This window comes from Gobio gobio (genome assembly GCF_949357685.1).
Source record: "Gobio gobio genome assembly, chromosome: 11".
NCBI classification, from domain to species: Eukaryota; Metazoa; Chordata; class Actinopteri; order Cypriniformes; family Gobionidae; genus Gobio; species Gobio gobio.
Genome location: NC_137104.1, coordinates 6,487,634 through 6,509,183, shown reverse-complemented (window position 1 = coordinate 6,509,183; position 21,550 = coordinate 6,487,634). Strand labels below are relative to the sequence as shown.

The following is a 21,550-nucleotide window of genomic DNA, read 5'->3' as shown; positions in this document are numbered from 1 at the left end:
TTTTTGCCCTTATGCGACCTGTATCTGATCTTTTCATGACAGTCTGAACGACACAGATCCGATCTTTTCAAATGCGACCCAGGCCACTTGGGTATGTGGTCCAAATCCGATACATATCCGATCTTTTGAAATGCGTCTTCAGTCTGAACTGCCAGGTCACATGTCTCCGACCCGCACGTCGTTGATACGCGACAAACGTCATCATTGTAACTCCCGTTCCTTACTCCAGTCCAGAGGTGGCGGTAATGCACAAGAAATAGTTGCTAACCGCCAATAAAAGAAGAAGTACGCACCTGTTGCTAGCCAATACACTCCAACTCCAACGCGTTTCTGCACTGTTATGGGCCGCCGCAGACGTGTCTCTTCCTGTGACAAAGTTAGTTGAAGGCGCTCGCAAACATAATTGAAGGTGGATCTGGTCATTCTGAAGTTACTCACATCAGTATCCCACCACTCCTGGCTGCGACTCCGCACACATACGTTTCTCTGTACCGACGTTGCTACCACTGCTCCAGAAAACGCCATGGCCAAAAACCTTGCTCTCCTCCTGTTTTTTAATTTTCTTCTTAACATGAGAAGGTTGTAATGGTGCTGGCTCCGTTGCGAAAATAACTTTAATAAAGCTAAACGAACTCCAATGCTGACACCCATATTTGGCTACTTCCGTAAACAACAAGTGACGTCGTTGACCGTTGAGTACTCTTCTGCGCATGCGGGTCACTTCTGGGTCATTTCACGTTCACACAGGAGATCACAAAAGGTCGCATTTAATTGGAAATGTGAACGGCCGTGCAAAAAAATCGCATTTTTTCAAAAAATCGGAATTGAGCATTAAGCCCTGCAGTGTGAACACAGCCTATGAGGCAATCAGGGGGGATGTGGAGGCATAAAGTCAAGGGAGAAGCCCATAGAGAGCCAAAAGCAACGGGACTTAATATTTCAACAACGTGATTCAGATTTGACTTTGCACAACTACTAGATGGCTTACAACTGTGAGACAAGTTGCTCACGTCACATCGTCAAGCTCAGTCTAATGCTGCGTTCACACCAAACGCGAATTGAGCGTCAAAATCGCGTCTACCGCGTCTAGTTTCACGCGCGTACATTTTGAATGCATTCGCGCGTCAGCAGAGAATTGGACGCGCGTAGAAATCGAGCGCTGGAAGCGAAATTGACGCGCGTTCAAGGCACTCCAGGAGAAATATGTCATAAAACACCACTCTGCCTCTTTTCATTTTCATTAAACATATATATTAAGCATTAATAGCCACACAAATGTGGTCCAGGCAACTCCTACATTATCTTCACTGCATGTATGTTTAAATATCCTTAAAATATAAAGTTATGAAACTTCTCTTTGCCCTCAGTCAAAACGATTTGGCAGACAACAAATTATATATTCATGAGAGCAAAGATCGGCCGTTAGATCCACACAAGACGAACCACTACAGGACATCAGAACCAGCGGCAGACGCCAGAAGGACTAGCCGAGGAAAGGCTGCCTTCGCTGGGGTTATGAGCAGTGATTGCCCGGTGATCGCCTGGATCTCACAACTCCAAAAACACAAGATTATTTTTTTTAAATAGGCGCTCTCTTTATAAATAAACCACAGATTTGAGCTTTAAACAACTACATTCCCACCTGAAAACGTCTTAAAACTACATTTTGTGACACAATACTACTGTTTTTAATTTATGCAGGGTTTCTCATACACGTGACAGCAGCGAGCAGGCTCCTGATTGGTTAACGCGGCGCGAATTGACGCCAAAGTTCAAATTTTTCAACTCGGGCGTCAGACGTGAATCCGCTTCAAACGCGTGAATGCACAAAAGCACCATTCGCGTGTAACGCGCGTATCGCGCAAGACGCTCAATTCGCGTCCAATGAGGCGGATTCGCGTCCTTCGCGCCGCGCGTAACGCGCCTCCCGCGCCGTGGGACCTCCAGACGCGCATCAACGCGCCTTTCCATTGACTTAACATTGAAATCACTCGCGCCAGACGCTCAATTTGCGTTTGGTGTGAACGCAGCATGAGGCTGCGCAGTACATCAGCCAATCAGGAAGTGAGTGCTTCTAACTGACTTCAATTTTCACCGTGGAAGTCTATGGGGTCGCGGTGTCCATTTATTTTACTGTCTATGGTTCCCTTGACAAAAACAAGCTCTGTGATCAACAAAAATGTATGTCCATCAAAATAATTTTCACAGACGAATACAACTTTTATGAATTTTGAAGCTTAAATGCAGTCGCCAGAAATAGCTAAAGGTAGGCTATAAACGAACTACAACACGGTCACTCGACTTCAACGTCACCATCACTAAGCTTTTGACAACTCTTCCAGACAACTTTTTTCCAGAAAGTCTAGTTAGACAATTTTATAAGAGCACAATTAGCATAACGAGGCTGTAAAAGCAGACTGAGCTTACTTGCTCGACGTGATGACTTTTAATCGAGCTTGTGTTCACCACAGACCTTATTTCAGCCATTTAACCCCATTCAGGGACAATGGAACCAGAAGTGCTAAAATGCTAACTCATTTCCGCATTTAGGCCTACAAAGTGATGTCATACCTGCACCACTCTTGTTTTGAAAGCATGTTTGATTCAGTTTAATATTAGTCTCCAAATAATTAGTAATGGTAGTGGTACACCCTTCATGTGATTAGTAGTAAATAAATACATGGACCACTGAGTTCGTAATTCAATGTTTTAATGCGTGACCAGAATGAACTGAAAAATTATACACAATTAGAAGTAAAATCGATTTCATTATTAATGAATCAGTAAAATAAAAATCATATCAATGCAACAAAGCATGACTGGCTTAATTTATATATGAGACATTGTAAAATCTATATTTCATTAAAGAGATTTTTTTATGATTAAATCAGTCAAATCAAAATCATATCAGTGCAACAAAACAAGACTGGTTTACTTTATAAATGAGACAGAGACTGGAGTGTGTGTGTGTGTGTGTGTGTGTGTGTGTGTGTGTGTGTGTGTGTGTGTGTGTGTGTGTGTGTGTGTGTGTGTGTGTGTGTGTGTGTGTGTGTGTGTGTGTGTGTGTGTGTGTGTGTGTGTGTGTGTGTGTGTGTGTGTAAACTCATTGGGAATAAAAGTGTGTCACTGTGTTAGCGTATGTAGGGAAGTAAATTCTCATTAAACCACTCTCGGGTGAACTGTAGGTGATCTCCATCAGTGGCGAGGAACACAAGCTTCCCTGCAGAATCCATCTGTGCCAACCCCAGGCGATCCTAATGGAACAAAATAACGCGAGAGTTATGGCAAGCCGTTCATTCCCAGGATATAACCATTTAATTTCCACTAGTAAGAAGTAAGAACTATAACTCTTGATATCTGTAATTGTATTTTCACTAGTTAAATGTCACCATGGGCTGCCATTCAAATTCAGTTGTTGAAATCAAGAATTTATTTCTTACTAGTTGAAATTACAATTTCACATATCAGAAATACAATTCTTACTAATAAAAAAACAATTTTGATATCAATAATTATTGTGTTACTAGTAAAAATATATAAATTCCTGATATCAAGAATTCAATGTTAATTTTTGATGTGTAAAGTTCTGTGTATTTCTGATATAATAATTAGGAGAGTATTTTCTATATATCTAAAATGTCTCTTACTAGTAACGATCACATTTCATTATATCAGAAATGAACATCATTATTGATATTAAAAATGCAGATTTTTACTAGTGAGAATTGTATTTCTGATATGTGACTCTGGACCCCAAAACCAGTCATAAGGGTAAATTTTTTAATTGAGATTTATACATCATCAAAGCTGAATAAATAAGCTTTCCATTGATGTAAATAAAAGCATAAATGCATAAATGTAAATGTATGGTTAGGATAGGACAATATTTGGCCAAGATACAAACAATGGAATCTGAGGGTGCAAAAAATTTAAATATTGAGAAAATCACCTTTTAAAGTTGTCCAAATGAAGTCCTTAGCAATGCATATTACAACTAATAATAAATGTTTTATATATTTACGGTTGGAAATTTACTAAATATCTTCATGGAACATGATTTTTACTTAATATCCTAATGATTTTTGGCATAAAAGAAAAATGTATAATTTTGACCCATACAATGTTTTGTTGGCTATTGCCACAAATATACCCGTGAGACGCATGACCGGTTTTGTGCTCCAGGGTCTCAAATGTGAAATTGTAATTTCAACTAGTAAGAAATCAATTCTTGATATCAACAATTGAATTTGAATGGCAGCCAATGGTGACATTTTTACAGATATCAAGAATTATAGTTTTTATTAGTGCAAATCTAATTCCTGATATCAAAAATTAGCATTTTAACTAGTGAGAATGTAATTGTTGAAATCAAGAATTCATATCCTGGGAATTACTAAAAGTCAAAACGGCTTGCCATAGTAGATTAATCCCTATAGGTATTTACTTAATATGGGGAAAGGTTCAGTTAGTAATGAGTGCTTTCGAAACAGGCTTCATGAAGCTTGGAAACCTTTGCGAATCATGTTTCGAACCAGTGACTCGGAGCGCGTATCAAACTGCCAAAGTCACGTGATTTCAAGGTTTCAATGTTTCGCCGCTAGTGGCTGATAATCTCGGTTTTATACATTTGTAGACATTTTTAAAATGACACATTTGTATAATAAAAAGGAAGCGTTTTAGTCTCTTATTGGAATGACTGACCAAGCTCTCCATAAAACAAGCCTAAATGTAATAAAACAACATATTATACAGACACTTCATATTCATTGGTAATAGAGGATTTGTTAATTGAATTGAATAGATTACACTGTGAATAAAACATTAGCAATTGGTTTTTAAAAGGTGTTTTTATGCAGTTTTTTTGCTGAGTTTGCGTTGCATTTACACTGTTTTGACCAGCAGGCGTGTGGCGTTTTGAGTGCTACGCAACTGAATCGTTTCTCCCATTACTAGGTTTAATTGAACAGGCAACATTTTAACAGTAATTAATAAATAGTAATATTATGCAAGATATAAAGTATATAAAAATAAAATGACAAAATGTGGGTTAAATGTAGATAATTAATGAGAGGAACAACAAGCATAAGCTTACCTCTGTATATATAGCACTATCTTGAAGCTTTTCCAGCTCTTTACCTTGACCAGGTTTATAGAAGCCAAACCACTGATGAAGACAATTCAGTTAGTAAAAGATCTGAATTCAATAAAAGAGAGATTTTAAATAAACTGTTGATGTACCTCAGAATCCACAGGATCGACCATCGTGTCCTGCAGGAACTTAACCATGACAAACTTATTCAGAGACATGAGATTCTTCTTGTAGGTCTCGTTCACCACCTGACAGAAATATCATTCATTTACACCACACAGACAAATATATGTATTTTATAGCAATTTCTCCCTTATCCTCGGACTCACCCGCTCCTGATTGATGTCAGCAAGGAAGAGACTGTACTTTTTATACAAGTCATCATTGAGGGGATCGTGCCAGTATTGTGCCTGCACCAAGCTACAATAAAATCACAATCAATCTGCTTGACTAGTCATTAAAAATGATAACGCAGGAATTGTAATTACACTAAGTGTAAAGGTAACACATCTAAAACACTTAAGAATATAGTTCCATCTTTAATGAATAACTACACAGGAACAAATGAGTAATGCATTATTAACATTCTAGTAACTACTATTCTAATTAACAAGTAACAATAACTACTATTTTGTTCAATAACTACTATATACAGATTCATAATTAACATGAATAATGCATAATATATAATTAATCCTAAAGTGAAGGTCGTAGTAACCCACTATTAAAAACTTAAGTATTATCAAATCCTTTAGAAGTAATTGCTCATTATTTGGATCAGTATTCTAAAGTGAAAAACATGATAACTCTAGTAATGACTGTAACATGTAATTAATGACCTCTGGACTGAGGCCACATCCACACGAAGCCAGAGCTTTCCCTATCCGATCTTTTTTTCCCCTCGTCTCAAGAAATATCTGCGTACACACGAAACCACTGAAACCGACTCAAAACGATGTAGTATAAATGCCAGACCTGTATGTGGCGCTGTAATTCTGCCACAGAAATACACTAAAAACGAAGAAGAAGAGTTGTGGCTAGTAGCAATGGTAGGAAGGCTGCGTCTGAAAACCTAGGCAGCTGCCTTATCAGACAATGGCTTATAATGGTGCGTTCACTCCAGACGCGAATTAAGTGTTTCGCGCAAGTCAATGCAGAGATGCGAATAGATATTCTGCGGCGCTATTCGCACGAATGAGGCATTTACATTTATGTATTTGGCAGACGCTTTTATCAAAAGCGACTTACAGTGCCCTTATTACAGGGACAATCCCCCTGGATCAACATGGAGTAAAGTGCCTTGCTCAAGGACACACTGGTGGTGACCGCTGGGATCGAACCAGCAACCTTCTGCATATCAGTTCCATGGTTTAACCCACTGGACCACCATCTGCGAATTGAGCATTTGACGCGTTATTCGCACGAGTTGAAAAATCTGAACTTTGGCGGATATTCATGCCTGGTTAACCAATCAGGAGCTTGCTCTAGTAGTGACAACAATGAGGACAAAATCATATGTGGATACCCGGAGCTGTACGATACATCTTCGTACTTTATAGAAACAGAAATAAAAAGGGTCTTGCTTGGAAGAAAGTGAGTGAGGAGGTCAGACAACCTGGTAAGTTGTAAAAAAACGCTCTTTACTCAATTTGAGCTACACATAGCCTATTGAGACTACAAGCTAGGCAAATTGAGCTTATTCACCATATTTTAAAACAATCCATGTCAGCCATTTCGCAACAAGACGAGCCGCCTGGTAGAAGCCCTTCCCCATTACGCAAACACACAGAATGGAAAGCACAGGATTGTGGGATATCAAAAGCAGCGAAGGATACATAAATGCTGCCTTCGAAAATCGATCAGATGAAGGTATCTCAGGAGACAGGAAGTGAAGCTAACATTAGATTCGGACGTGCCTTGAAATGTGTCCTCCAAAGGCAGCATTTTCCAGGTTTCGGACGCAGACAAAATCTCAGGATAAAATAACAATAAATAAATGTGCTACTTGCCAGATTGTGTTTTATTAACGCCTACACCAACCTCAACCCTAAACCTACCCTTACAATAATGCAAATACTGTAATTAAATGACGCAATATTGATGTGCGCATGCCCAGTGGCCGTAAATGTATCCCTTCTAGTCTTTATCTTTAGACATCACCGTTTCACAAAATATGCGGATTGGCTGTACACACGAAAACGCAAGGGTGTCGGTTTCAGATTTATCCCTTCTGGGACCCGGTTTAAAAAAAATACCGGTTTCAGGATCCCAAAACGCCGGATCCGTGTGGACGAAACACTGATACAATACAATAATTTTACGTATACCGCTAAACGCGTCTCCGCGTGAACGGGCCTGAAACTGCTGGCCTGAAACTGCTGTGACGTATGGCTCTGCAGTTGCTTAATATTGGCTGTTATCAGCTAGATTTATTTTGTAATTTTGGCAGAGTTAGTGTAAACAGCCTCTGTCAACAAGTCGGCATATTTGCACTTGGTGTAAATAGACACTCAGAAACAATAATCAGTTTAGAGTAACATGAAATGTTTGTTGAGAAGCACATAAGAACAAGCACGCACTGTTTTTGAACCAAATCTGTGTAGGCTCCGGAGTTCAGCTTCTTGCGAATCCAGTCACAGATGTGAGAGCTTTCGCCAGGACATCGAGGAAGTCCAAATACCCCTGTGATTTAAAGAAAAGAGGAAGAGAGAACCACGTGTCAGACGAAAACAGGATATTGAAAAAATATGACTTATTTGTGCTTGGTCACTCAACATTTAGTTTTTATTTATTAGCAACATTTTTACTCTTATTTATTGATTACAATGATTATTTACACCACCATTCAAAACTCTTATTATTGCAGTCTTGGTGAGCACCAGAGATTTTGAAAAGCATCTTACTGACCCCAAAATTTTGAACAGTAATGTATATATAATGTTGTAATAGATTGTGACTGCAAATATTATAACCACATGTATTCCATGTAACAAACTCCAGTCCATTTAAAACAGTTGCATATCTTGAAGCAACAAAACCGAAACAAGGTTGTTATGCCACGGTGTTCCTGTGAACTGCCAAACACTTTTAGGAACAAATAGTTGCTTTCAGAAAGTAAATCAACCATAGCGTGAGCATAGCACATCTGTCATATCACCTTGATGCTGTCCACCCACAGAGATCAGGTTCTTCATCGGGGGATCTGGACATCGCTGAGCAACTGCTCGCCTTACGAAAGATTAAACAAGACAGAGGTAAAACGGCACGATTACACTTCCAATAATCCTTTGCATGAACGGATTTGAATAATAACCACTCACAGAAACTGTGACCCTTGGGAGAATCCCATTGCATTGTAGCCTCCCTTTAGTTTAGGGTCCTGGGACAGCTGATCACACACGAGAGACACCTGCTCATTGACATCCATGAAGAAGCCATTTTCAGTGTCCTGTAAAACAACAAAATCAGACACTTTTATTTCAAACAACAACGGCAATGACAAGAATGGAAGGCGTCGACCTGCTTTACCTGCAGAACAGACTTGCCGATCATCAGGGAGAGCACATAAATTCCTGGGACTTCCTCTTCCACCATCTTCTTCATTGCACCCATGCTCAGTGGATTGCAACAACTGTCTCCTGCAAATCACAGTGAGAGTTAGCAATGATCTAGTTATCTTGTAATTTGTGTGTTTAGGTCATTTCACAAAAAATATATCATGACCCTATCAGGTATATGGGGTTATCCTCTGTTTATATATCAGGCATTACAGGTGAAGTGAATAACACTGATTATCTCTTCATCACCTGTTAGTGGGTGATATTAGGCAGCAAGTGAACATTTTGTCCTCAAAGTTGATGTGTTAGAAGCAGGAAAAATGGGCAAGCGTAAGGATTTGAGCGAGTTTGACAAGGGCCAGATTGTGATGGCTAGACGACTGGGTCAGAGCATCTCCAAAACTGCAGCTCTTGTGGGGTGTTCCCGGTCTGCAGTGGTCAGTCTCTATCAAAAGTGCTCCAAGGAAGGAACAGTGGAGAACCGGCCACAGGGTCATGGGCGGCCGAGGCTCATTGATGCACATGTGGTCCGATCAAACAGACGAGCTACTGGAGCTCAAACTGCTCAAGAAGTTAAGGCTGGTTCTGATAGAAAGGTGTCAGAATACACAGAGCATCTCAGTTTGTTGTGTATGGGGCGGCACAGCCGCAGACCAGTGCCCATGCTGACCCCTGACCCCGCCCAAAGCCCCAACAGTGGCACGTGAGCATCAGAACTGGACCACGGAGCAATGGAAGAAGGCTCTGGTCTGATGATCACGTGTTCTTTTACATCACGTGGATGGCCGGGTGTGTGTGCGTGGCTTACCTGGAGAACACATGGCACCAGGTGCACTATGGGAAGAAGGCAAGCCGGTGGAGGCAGTGATGTTTTGGGCAATGTTCTGCTGGGAAACCTTGGGTCCTGCCATCCATGTGGATGTGACTTTGACACGTACCACCTACATAAGCATTGTTGAGACCATGTACAGCCTTTCATGGAAACGGTAATCCCTGGTGTCTGTGGCTCTTTCAGCAGATAATGCGCCGCCACAAAGCAAAAATGGTTCAGGAATGGTTTGAGGAGCACGAGTTTGAGGTGTGGACTTGGCCTCCAAATTCCCCAGATCTCAATCCAATCGAGCATCTGTGGGATGTGCTGAACAAACAAGTCCGATCCATGGAGGCCCCACCTCGCAACTTACAGGACTTAAAGGATCTGCTACTAACATGCCAGATACCACAGCACACCTTCAGGGGTCTAGTGAAGTGTGTGTGTGCATACACATATATTATAGAAACAAACATTGTTTGTTAGATGTGATAGTACTAAAAATAATATATTTATTTACAAAAAGTTGTGTCACACAAGTGTACACAAAGGCCTTTTTATGGAGTGACCAGTGACACTGTACATTACGATTCCCAGCTATTCAATGACTCAGGCCTATTATTCACCAGCAGCTTTAACATTTACATTTAGTCATTTAGCAGACGCTTTTATCCAAAGCGACTTACAAATGAGGGCAATAGAAGCAACTAGAACAGTCAAGGGCAACAATATGCAAGTCTCAGTTAATCTAGCACAGAACAGATTTTGTTTAATTTTTTTAAAAAAAATTAGACAGACAGAAAATGAATAGAATGAGCTTTAACTTTAACTGATCAGTGTATGTGATGTGTCTCACCCATGCCGTGCCATATCACCAGCGGAGCGGAGGCGTTAGACCCGCGCGATGAGCCGCACAGCAGCAGCAGACACGCGGATACAGAGATGAGGCGAAGCGCCGCGGAGAAACTCATACTTCAATCTCGACCTGAGGATGTAAACACATTTACATTCCCTACCAGAATGCGCTTACAGGAAGGGAAAGCACTAAATAAGGAAGTGGAGAACTAGATATCCTTTCGTTTCTTTATTATTTTTGCGAAAATATACAACCGGTTTTGCTAAGCTAGGAATGGGTGCCTTACATAAATACGTTAAGCTCAGAAATGTTCGGTTAAAGCCATTGTGTACTTACCGTGATAACTTTCTGTTCTTCAGTCAATCACGTGACAGACGAAAACACCGCTAACGAAGCCAGATATTAGACTTATAGACCATCACATTAAACCTGTCCGTTGAAATAAATACAGTCAGTCGGTCCAGAGCGTTTAGATAATGGTGTTTTCTAAAGGAGGAAGTCACGTGATCAACACTTCAACCAAAACATCTGTGACCGTCTCGAAATGCAGCAGAACTGTAAAGCCCGGTCAGCGTTAATGTTTCCGGGTTTATTAAACATTTTTCGCTTATAGAGAAAATTAAAACGGTTTGTAAGTTTATGGAGGGGTGTCGTAAACGAATCGTCTTCTTTCTAAAGCATCCAGCGACTGTCCAGAGTCTTACATTTGTTCTGGAAACATAATGGTAAGGATAAATAAATAGAAAGTGCACTATATGTCTTGGGATACTTTGTATTTGTATAAATAACGTTACATATAAATTAATATGAGTCATTCTACGAAACGGGTGTAATTTGCAATTTTCAAATCAAAATTGTAACAACATACATATATGGGTGTGTATACACACACACACACACATATATATACTTATATGTAATCATATGTTTTTACACTCAGCTGATGTTTTTCTCAGTCCAGTAAAGAGAAGGAGGCAGATAATAACACCTGTATCACTGATGCTATTGACATAATGTCTGATGTTTATTCATCAGCTGGGAGTTATTACAATCCTAAAGATGTAATAGTATTTTTAAAGGAATCAATGAAGTCAGAAGGTCACAAACAAAGAATTCTATCATAAAATTTACTTGGAAGATTATTCAAAGAAAGCTGACAATGAATTATGACAGGAAGATTAAAACAATTGGTATTGAGTGTGATGAAGGGTCCAAACAGAAAAGGTAGTGCCCACATTAATAAACTGATGATATCAAACACTAATGTGAAGCATTAAATAGAAATATATAGAAACAGAATAGTAAACACGGGCACTTAGCCCACGATTGTTGATGATATTGTTTAAGGCTCATGGATGTTGACACCAAAAATGAGATCAGTTGCATTTTCTATGTCAAATCAGCCAAATTTCAGAAAGTTCCCGTCTCAATTTTTTTTTTAAAGAAAGACAAACAAATGGTGATGAAAGCCAAAATATTTGGTGTAATGTATGTTTATTAACGGAGTAATCCTCTATTCTGTAGAGGGGGGGTCAAAATGATAATTTTCACCTGAGATTTGGAATAGGGCCTTTAAAATGAAGATACCAAAATAAAAGTTTGCTAAGAACCAAAATCTAAAAGGATATTCAGATATATTTAATACTTCTGGAGTTACAGGCATGCAAACCTGTGGCAAAAAAAACCCACAAGAAAGTGCTTTTTCCAATTTTTGAACTGTCAACGTTGTCATATAATGCAACAAATAGGGCTAAAGCCAACAGATTTTACTAATATAGCTACCAATCTCTGTGTAAAAAAATAAAATCATGATGCTGCCATCTTTCTAAAGTCATTTTGCCTCCCTGTAATTTGGCTCCAAATCTCAGGTGAAAATGGTCATTTTGACCCCCCTCTACAAAACAATGAATTACTCAGTCATGACATTTAATATGTTGGCTTTCTTCTTCATTTATGTATGAAAAAATGATCAAAATCTACATTTTATCCGAGGAGGACCTAACACGGAATGAGCCAAATGTCTTGTTTTTGTTTCAGGATTTGTAGATGTCATACTTCATCTAGCCCAAGTTCAGTTCAAAACTTACACCTCACCCTTCGCGATCATGGCATTACAACACGGCTACTCCATTAACTCGAGCGCAGATGACCAGGACAGTGACACTGCGCCGCTTTTAGAAAAAGAAGTGGAAAAAAACACAGGTTTGTCTCTGATATTTTGCAGTTTGTTAAAAATCTTTTTGTTTTAAATGAGCTTCATAGGTCTTGTCACACAAATACTACTGTTCAAAAGTTTGGGGTCAGTAAGATGTTTTAATGCTTTTGAAAGAAGTCTCACCAAGGCTGCATTTATTGGATCCAAAATAGGGTAATATATTATTATATTAAGTCAATTAATCACGATTTTACTCATCTAACATAATAGTTTGTTTATATAATATATATGTATATGATATATATGTGTGTGTGTATGTATGTATGTATGTATATATATATATATATATATATATGTATATGATATATATATATATATATATATATATATATATATATATATATATATATATATATATATATATATATATATATATATATATATATATATATATATATATAATAATTTTTTTTATTTATTATTTTTTATGGGATGTAATGGTGAATGGTGAAAAAAATCACATTTAATATTAATCATCTAGGTTTTTTTTATGCGATTTTGACACTGTCCCAGTTTGCCAATAGCGTATTGTCTTACTGGCAAACTGGGACGGCCATTTCATTCTAATGGGGAAATGTTGTTCCCTTTTTATATACCCCTCATAAATTTATTTAGCTAGCTAGATATTTCAACAAAGACTGATTCAACTTTCATATTCAACATTTCATAAATTGCCTTAAAAAACAAAGTAATGTAAATTTATATGAAATAAATTCATCCCAATGCAAAATATTGTGGGCAGGCGAGAGGGAGGGGGTGAAACTGCTGTCCCTTAAAAATGTGATGTTTATTGTTGTTTATATTGTTATAGTGTATTTAATTAATTAGGCCTACACTTGAATAATAATTTAATGTGTTTGACTTGAGTGTCCCAGTTTGACAGTAACGCTTGGAAAAATGTGGTTTGGGGTCAATGTGTGTTTAAGGAAGTTTTTTTTTATTCTGTATAGTATAGTAGAGATCTTAAGCTATTTAAAATAGTATCATATGAGGGGCTAAGACATTTGGATCATAATACAAAAATATGCAGAAGGTAAATTATCAGAAAGTGTCCCACTTTACCAGTATTCACCCTATGTCTGTGTGTAACAGTGTGTCTATATATACGTATAATATATAAATATGATAATATATACACTCATATATATTATATAAACTATTATGTTAGATGTGATTTATCGATTTGACTAATTATTTTCTTTCAAAAAGAAAAAAAAATCTAACTGACCCTAAACTTTGGAAAAGTAGTGCACTAAGTGACTATATTCTTTATAGATATTTTCTTAAATATATAATCATCTGAAGTTTGAGAATGTGTTTGTATGTGTGACAGTGCCTCCCAAATGCTGCTCAGTACGATGCAATCTGGCTGCTATGATGTTCTTTGGCTTTGCTGTGGTTTATGGTCTGCGTGTAAATCTCAGTGTTGCCATGGTTGCTATGGTAAATGGAACCAATGACCAGCCGTCATCCAATATATCAAACGAGTGTCCAGAGCCGTCCCATACACTTAACAACAGCCAAAACTCAGGACAACCAGAAGGGGTAAGAATAAACTGCTCGCAGAAATCATTCTAATATGCTGATTTTCTGCTCAAAAAAATTATAATTATCAATGTTGAAAACTTTTGGGGAAACTGTGATTGAATTGATTGATTCTTTGATGAATGGAACGATCAAAAGAATAAGAAGAAATCTCTTTGAATGTCTTTACTGTCACTTGAATGATTCCTTGCTGAAAAATAGTTTTAATTTCTTTTCTATGATCTGGCACAATCCACAACACACACACACAAATGAAGGCACGAGACTATAGAACTTCCCCAATGCAGAACACGCACACACAGACCTCATACAGATGTGAAGTGGTTATATTGGAACACAGAACACACACACACACACACACAAATGCTAAATGAATGGTAAAATTATAACAGCATTTTTAATTCGGAATTAAAATCAACATATTCAAATAAATAATCTTTTTTTTTCTGCCGTCCACCTTACTAACTTGAATTATTACAAAATCGGACACTTCAGTATAAATGCAGTCTATTAAATGCTGCTATCTAGTGACAAGAGTCATGAAATATCATGTTATATTTATTTTTTATCAAGAGGTAGGCAGTGTAACATCCGGGGTCCGTTCTTCATACCTCACTTAATACATCTGAGATGATTTGACAGATCCCAGATCTTTTAATCGTGATAACTGATCTCTGGCTAATTTGGTTCTTCAAATGAATTTGCAGATTGGATTAAAATATCTGGATTAAATTATCTAAGATCACTGCGCGTTCTTGTGTTCCCTGAAGAGGGCAGATGCATCGATACTCCAAACCACGATCAGCAATGCAGCGATTGGCTGGCGTCAAGACAACGTATGACATCATATAATTAAAAAAGCCACCTGGCAAAAAACTTGACGAATTACACAAAAAAAAACCTCAAATTTCTGGACCTTTATAAGGAAACAGCCAAACCAACAAAAGTTATAAATGTTTTGTTTTTTTACATGATTACCAATTATTTATATTCACGATTTTATACAGTATTTGTACACCCTTTACATTTTTATTTCAATTTTGTAATTCAATTTGAAGCAGATTTGTAACGTGACAGTATTAAAGTTTCTTAAGGGTCAAGATCAAATTATCATCCCATAATATCCGTGATCACTTAAATTAATGCAAAGCTCAGAGTAACTGTTCAACATGTGTGTAAACCTCCAATAAAATTATTCCATCACAAATAAATCGCTCAATCAAGTGGCTGTGTCTATAGTATTATACACAACATTATATACACTCTAAAAAATGCTGGTTGAAAATGGACTAACCCAGCAATTGGGTTGTTTTAACCCAGCGGTTGGGTTAAATGTTTGCTTAAAGCTACACTGTGTAACTTATTTAGTATATTCTTAGCTAAAAACACTTAGTTCTTTCAAAAAGATATGTGCTCATTAATGTATATTTACTTCTTTCAAGTAATAAAGTATTCTCGTAAGTTTATAATATGCCATTGAAAATACATACGGGTAAGGGTTCGAATGCCGGTCGCCATGTTGCCCCTCCATCTTGAAAGTACATTAGCCAAAGAGGGACATACCCGTAAATTCAAGCTTCGCCTTTCGCGTTTTAACACTCGATGGCACCGTGCCGAATGTGGACGAGGTCAAACTGGAAGCCATGTTAATCTTGGACTAAATCGGCCACCGTAGGAGTTAAAACGAAATGGGAATTGAGAGGAACAGAAACTAAAATTCACTCGATGGTCATATACCTTTTCACCACTAGATGGGGGAAAATATCACACAGTGTAGCTTTAATTATTACAAAATCTGACACTTCAGTATAAATACAGTCTAAAATAAATGCTCATAATTAACAAAAACTAAAAATGCTAAAGAAATTAGCAAAAATGATTTTATAATGTCTAAATGTATAAAAGAAAAGAAAAACTGAAGAACTGACTTTAGGACCCAGGGGAACAGCTCATTCGCTCCATATAGAGCTATAAGGCTATCTAGTGGCAAGAGTCATGAAATATCATGTTATATTTATTTTTTATCAAGAGGTAGGCAGTGTAACATCCGGGGTCCGTTCTTCATACCTCACTTAATACATTGGAGATGATTTGACAGATCCCAGATCTTTTAATCGTGATAACTGATCTCTGGCTAATTTGGTTCTTCAAATGAATTTGCAGATTGGATTAAAATATCTGGATTAAGTTATCGTAAGATCACTGCGCGTTCTTGTGTTCCCTGAAGAGGGCAGATGCATCGATACTCCAAACCACGATCAGCAATGCAGCGATTGGCTGGCGTCAAGACAACGTACGACATCATATAATTAAAAAAGCCACCTGGCAAAAAACTTGACGAATTACACAAAAAAAACCCTCAAATTTCTGGACCTTTATAAGGAAACAGCCAAACCAACAAAAGTTATAAATGTTTTGTTTTTTTACATGATTACCAATTATTTATATTCACGATTTTATACAGTATTTGTACACCCTTTACATTTTTATTTCAATTTTGTAATTCAATTTGAAGCAGATTTGTAACGTGACAGTATTAAAGTTTCTTAAGGGTCAAGATCAAGTTCTCTGCATCTCTTGCGCTGCATCAAACCATCCCATAATATCCGTGATCACTTAAATTAATGCAAAGCTCAGAGTAACTGTTCAACATGTGTGTAAACCTCCAATAAAATTATTCCATCACAAATAAATCGCTCAATCAAGTGGCTGTGTCTATAGTATTATACACAACATTATATACACTCTAAAAAATGCTGGTTGAAAATGGACTAACCCAGCAATTGGGTTGTTTTAACCCAGCGGTTGGGTTAAATGTTTGCTTAAAGCTACACTGTGTAACTTATTTAGTTTATTCTTAGCTAAAAACACTTAGTTCTTTCAAAAATATATGTGCTCATTAATGTATATTTACTTCTTTCAAGTAATAAAGTATTCTCGAAAGTTTATAATATGCCATTGAAAACACATACGGGTGAGGGGTTCGAATGCCGGTCGCCATGTTGCACCTCCATCTTGAAAGTACATTAGCCAAAGAGGGACATACCCGTAAATTCAAGCTTCGCCTTTCGCGTTTTAACACTCGATGGCACCGTGTCGAATGTGGACGAGGTCAAACTGGAAGCCATGTTAATCTTGGACTAAATCGGCCACCGTAGGAGTTAAAATTAAATGGGAATTGAGAGGAAGAGAAACTAATATTCACTCGATGGTCATATACCTTTTCACCGCTAGATGGGGGTGTAGCTTTAATTATTACAAAATCTGACACTTTAGTATAAATACAGTCTAAAATAAATTATACTCAATCAAGTGGCTGTGTCTATAGTATTATACACAACATTATAATATTATATACACTCTAAAAAATGCTGGTTTAAAAATAACCCAGGTTGGGTTGAAAATGGACTAACCCAGCAATTGGGTTGTTTTAACCCAGCGGTTGGGTTAAATGTTTGCTTAAAACAACCCAATTGCTGGGTTAGTCCATTTTCAACCCAACTTGGGTTATTTTTAACCCAGCATTTATACAATATAACCTTTTTATATTATCATTTAAAAAAATTATTGCCCCAGGTTCAGTAATGAACTCTTGTAATAAAGTAGCAGTGGCTGGGACAGATTTTAAGTATCACCTCAAGTTGCGATCTAATCCTGTTTATATTAAATCAGCCGCTCGCGAGCAGGTTTAAGCTTCCGGACCTGTTGCTATGACAGCAAGTCCTGGGGCCTATACCATGAAGCCGGTTTAGCTGGCTAGCCAGATATGTTTAAGCTTAGTTTGTGCTAATCCTGGGTTTTAGGTACCATTAAAGTGGTTTGGCTTTTAGCTGTGTTCATCTCCATAGTAACTTCTCGCTCCACGGCTAACCTGCTCCAGGGCAGGTTATGTTCTGGATAAGAGATCAAACTGAAATTGGACCAATCAGCTGTGAGCAAAGTGACACACCCCTTATGCAATAAAGTCACTCCCCCTGTTTCTACTCCAAATTAAAGGTCACTACAAAGCAAATGGCTATTAAAGACTAAAGTGTCTGGCTTTTAACAATGCTTATTTATAATAATAATAATTTTGAATGATTTAGATATCATTTATGTAATTATTATACCCGTAATCATTACATAAATTAAAAATTTTTTTTATAAAATTTAAATTTAAACATTACATAAATTTTAAATTACACATGTATCATTTTAGTTAATCAATCATTAATAGGCACTTAGTTGAAATTAATATAAATAGCCTATACAAAAGGTCATACAAATAAGCTTTAAAATCAATAAATAAAGCTATAAAAAAATACTACATTACTCAATTCTCTATATATCAACTAAACTAACTTCATAACTTTTACTTGCATTGACATAGTGAATATTTTCTTTAAGTTGTACTCTTTTATAGACAGCTCTTTTCTTCTTGCTGTGTAAATTTGTTTAAATTCCTAATATTTTTCAATCATGTAATATTCTGCAGAAGAGAGAAATGAATCTCGCTGCTTCTCTCTGGAGAAGTGAATCTCAGTTTCACTGATCCACAGCCTGTGATTGGCTGTTCACTACTGATGTCACAGCTAAACTCCTACACTCAGGATCAAAGCCTGAGTTGACAGAGAAAGCTGATGATCAGCATCATGGGACTAACAAAGCCTGAATAGATTGGTTTGGTTTTGTCAACTCTAAACTAATCCTGTAACCCTGAGTTTGTTAAACTACCATCATGGTACAGGCCCCAGGATGAGCGTCAAAGAACCAAACAATCCAAGATCATGCCAAATCGTCAACAATCAAACCCGGCTAACTGAGTTAGCGACGTATGAAGAACGGACCCCAGAGCAGGGATGAGAATCCAAATGCAGCTTGAACATTTACTAAATACATAAACAGAGAAAATCCAAGAAGGCAAACAGGAAGGAGCAACGACCGACAAACAACAACTGAAGCACTGGGGTATATATACACAAAGGGAAACAAGGATAACAAGGGGGTGTGGTAAATGGGGAACACCTGGGAAAACTAATCAACATGAAAAACTACAAAGGACTACAACACATGGCACAAGACAGGAAATAAGAAAAGAGTCCACAAACACACAGAGAAGTTATGACACAGTGTGGGACTTTGAGCTGTTTTAACAAGTTTTTCCATGGAATGAAGAGGGTTATTTTATTATTTAAGTAAAAGAATGTGTTGTATAATTAAAGTTATATTAAAATGATTGATCAAATCTAGTCATTTAGAGGTAGGGGAGAGCGGGGCACAACCTAACGCTTTTGGACTTTCTCAGTTTGTGTAAATCCACTTGGGGTTCAGAGTATTTATTGTTTCCCACATGAATTGCACACATGTCTAGTACAATTATGTGGTTTTGTTTCATTAATACAGTGTATACTTTTTTCTTGATTTACCCCGAAAGAATGGAAGTGAAATATGACAACATGCCCCATAGGTGGGGTACATTGTAACATGTGGTGGGCAACAATGTAACATGACCAAATGACAGCTTAAAATGTTACTTGATATAATCAAAAAAATATCCAAGACAAACTAAAATATTTTGTCAACAAAATACAATTATTAACTTTTTAAAATAAAATAATGGCATTTTTTAATCAATAAAAAAATAATTTTTTAGTTTGACTGCAAACACATCGCTAAATACAGCTATAAACATAATAATTAATAATATCTGTTCATTAACTCTCAGTCATTATTCACCAAAATAATTCATAAAAGTATAGAATATAATGGCATATTTCTAATAGGGGCTCATTGTAACGCAGTGTTAAAACACACACCATCTGCACAACTGGGATTTAAATCTCGGCTCTGCTGGTTAGATCAGCATTAAAGGTCCCATGGCATGAAATTTTCATTTGATGAGGTTTTTCAACATTAATATGAGTTCCCCTAGCCTGAATATTGTCCCCAAGTGGATAGAAATGTTGCTCGGTGTAAACCCGAGTTCTGGCTGTCTCTCTCTGCCTTTGAGAAAATGACAGGCCAGACGAGCCAATCCTGAAGTCTCCTGGTTTGACGTCCAAGCAGGAACGGTTTCCTCCCTTTCCTCCGCCCAGAGAATCTGGCACGCCCATGCAAACACTCGAGAGATCATGTGTTGTCAACGAGTGAATGCTGGCAGTTTCTCAGTGTTTGGGTGTACAAATGAAAACAGAAAAGCGGCTTCTCTCTCTCCCAACAGAACGGTGTTTTCGTGTTTTCTATCTTGTGAGTCAGTGTTTGTGTACGTCCTCGTCGCGTCTATCGGTTCTTAAATGTGCATACAGTCATGAGTTTCTGCTCAACATCTTTAGAGATAAACCTCACACACGCCGAAGCTCGGCCTTCAACATCCCCGACCCCCAGTACTGCATCTGGCCCACAGCGGAGGCACCAAACGCGGCGTGAGATTAAGCAGAAGGGGGGTAAGCGTGAACATATTCGGGCTAGCCAGCCTAGCCCCACAATAAACTGGATTACATTCGATTACTGCTGTTGTGTCTTTGTTTGCGCTGTGTACTCAACACTGACGCTTTTATTTTATTTTAAAAATAATGCTATTATCAACACTTACTTTTAACTCGTTCATCTCGACAGCTGTAATGGTACTTTGCATGTGTTACAAAGTTGGTAGAATAATGATGAAGACAGACTCGGTGTGACTGGGACTCGTGTTTATTCAGAACTCTCAGATACAAACACAATAAACTCGCGCTGACAGACAGCGCTCTCATAACTCAGTAGTTACTATAAATAACTTTGTTAGCAATCGCTGAGCTCCGTCTCTGGTACGTTAGTGATGTCCGGTTCGCGAACGATCTTTCTTTTGAACCAGTTCTTTTTAGTGAACCGAATCAGTTCACCAAATCGGACTGAATCGTTCTAAACGGTTCGCGTCTCCAGTCAGCGCTGATCCATAATTTACTAAAGTTACTAACTTTCTGACATGAGTGACAGCCCCTCCGACTAGAAATAGACTAATAACCTGAAGTATATGCTGTAACTACAACAGTTCAGACATGCTGAGAACTGATGTGAAGTGAACTCAGGACCATCCGTCTCTCTGGCAGCAGCTCGTGCCTGCTCGTGCCTCGTAGACCTCGTTAAACCACGCCCCCTCCGCTCATTTAAAATGCAAATATGTCAGCCAATCACAACAGTGGGCGTTTTTACTGAAGTCTCACAGCAGACACGCCTCTTGAAGCAGGGCATTCAGCCACAGGGCAAACAGCAGTATTGAAAAAATGCCTTTTATTTCTAAATTATGACATTTTATGATGTAAAAGTCACACTAACAATATAAGTACACCTCAGGAAACATTATAAAATAATAGAAAAATGCCATGCCATGGGACCTTTAAAGAACCATCTCAACGGTTAAATAAGATTAAAATAATATTGGATTTGTCTTATTTTAAATAAACACAAAAAACAGAGATGAAAACTAAACTTAAGTAAGAAATTTACTTTTGCTATGGTT

General features: G+C 37.7%; 2 protein-coding genes across 5 annotated transcripts in view; one reads left to right on the top strand and one right to left on the bottom strand.

Annotated features, from left to right (window-relative positions):
* Positions 1-2,992: 2,992 nt before the first annotated feature.
* ppt1 (palmitoyl-protein thioesterase 1 (ceroid-lipofuscinosis, neuronal 1, infantile)) lies at positions 2,993-10,674 on the bottom strand. The gene is made up of 10 exons (XM_079829204.1): positions 10,650-10,674; positions 10,314-10,442; positions 8,618-8,727; positions 8,410-8,537; positions 8,247-8,317; positions 7,669-7,771; positions 5,419-5,509; positions 5,239-5,337; positions 5,093-5,164; positions 2,993-3,254 (listed from the first exon to the last, which is right to left on the bottom strand). Exons 2-10 carry the CDS (start codon positions 10,426-10,428, stop codon positions 3,132-3,134), a joined length of 912 nt encoding a protein of 303 aa, XP_079685330.1. The 5' UTR covers positions 10,429-10,442; positions 10,650-10,674; the 3' UTR covers positions 2,993-3,131.
* LOC307133887 (sialin) overlaps positions 10,289-21,550 on the top strand; it is a 23,715-nt gene continuing 12,453 nt past the window's right edge. Inside the window, exons 1-3 of one of the 4 annotated variants that reach the window (XM_079829201.1) lie at positions 10,289-10,450; positions 12,351-12,515; positions 13,862-14,073. In XM_079829201.1, the coding sequence (XP_079685327.1) occupies positions 12,419-12,515; positions 13,862-14,073 (309 nt within the window). In that variant the 5' untranslated portion in view covers positions 10,289-10,450; positions 12,351-12,418. Of the gene's footprint in view, positions 11,039-12,350; positions 12,516-13,861; positions 14,074-21,550 lie in introns of all 4 variants that reach the window. The other 3 variants (XM_079829200.1, XM_079829199.1, XM_079829202.1) reach the window with 3 other exon arrangements.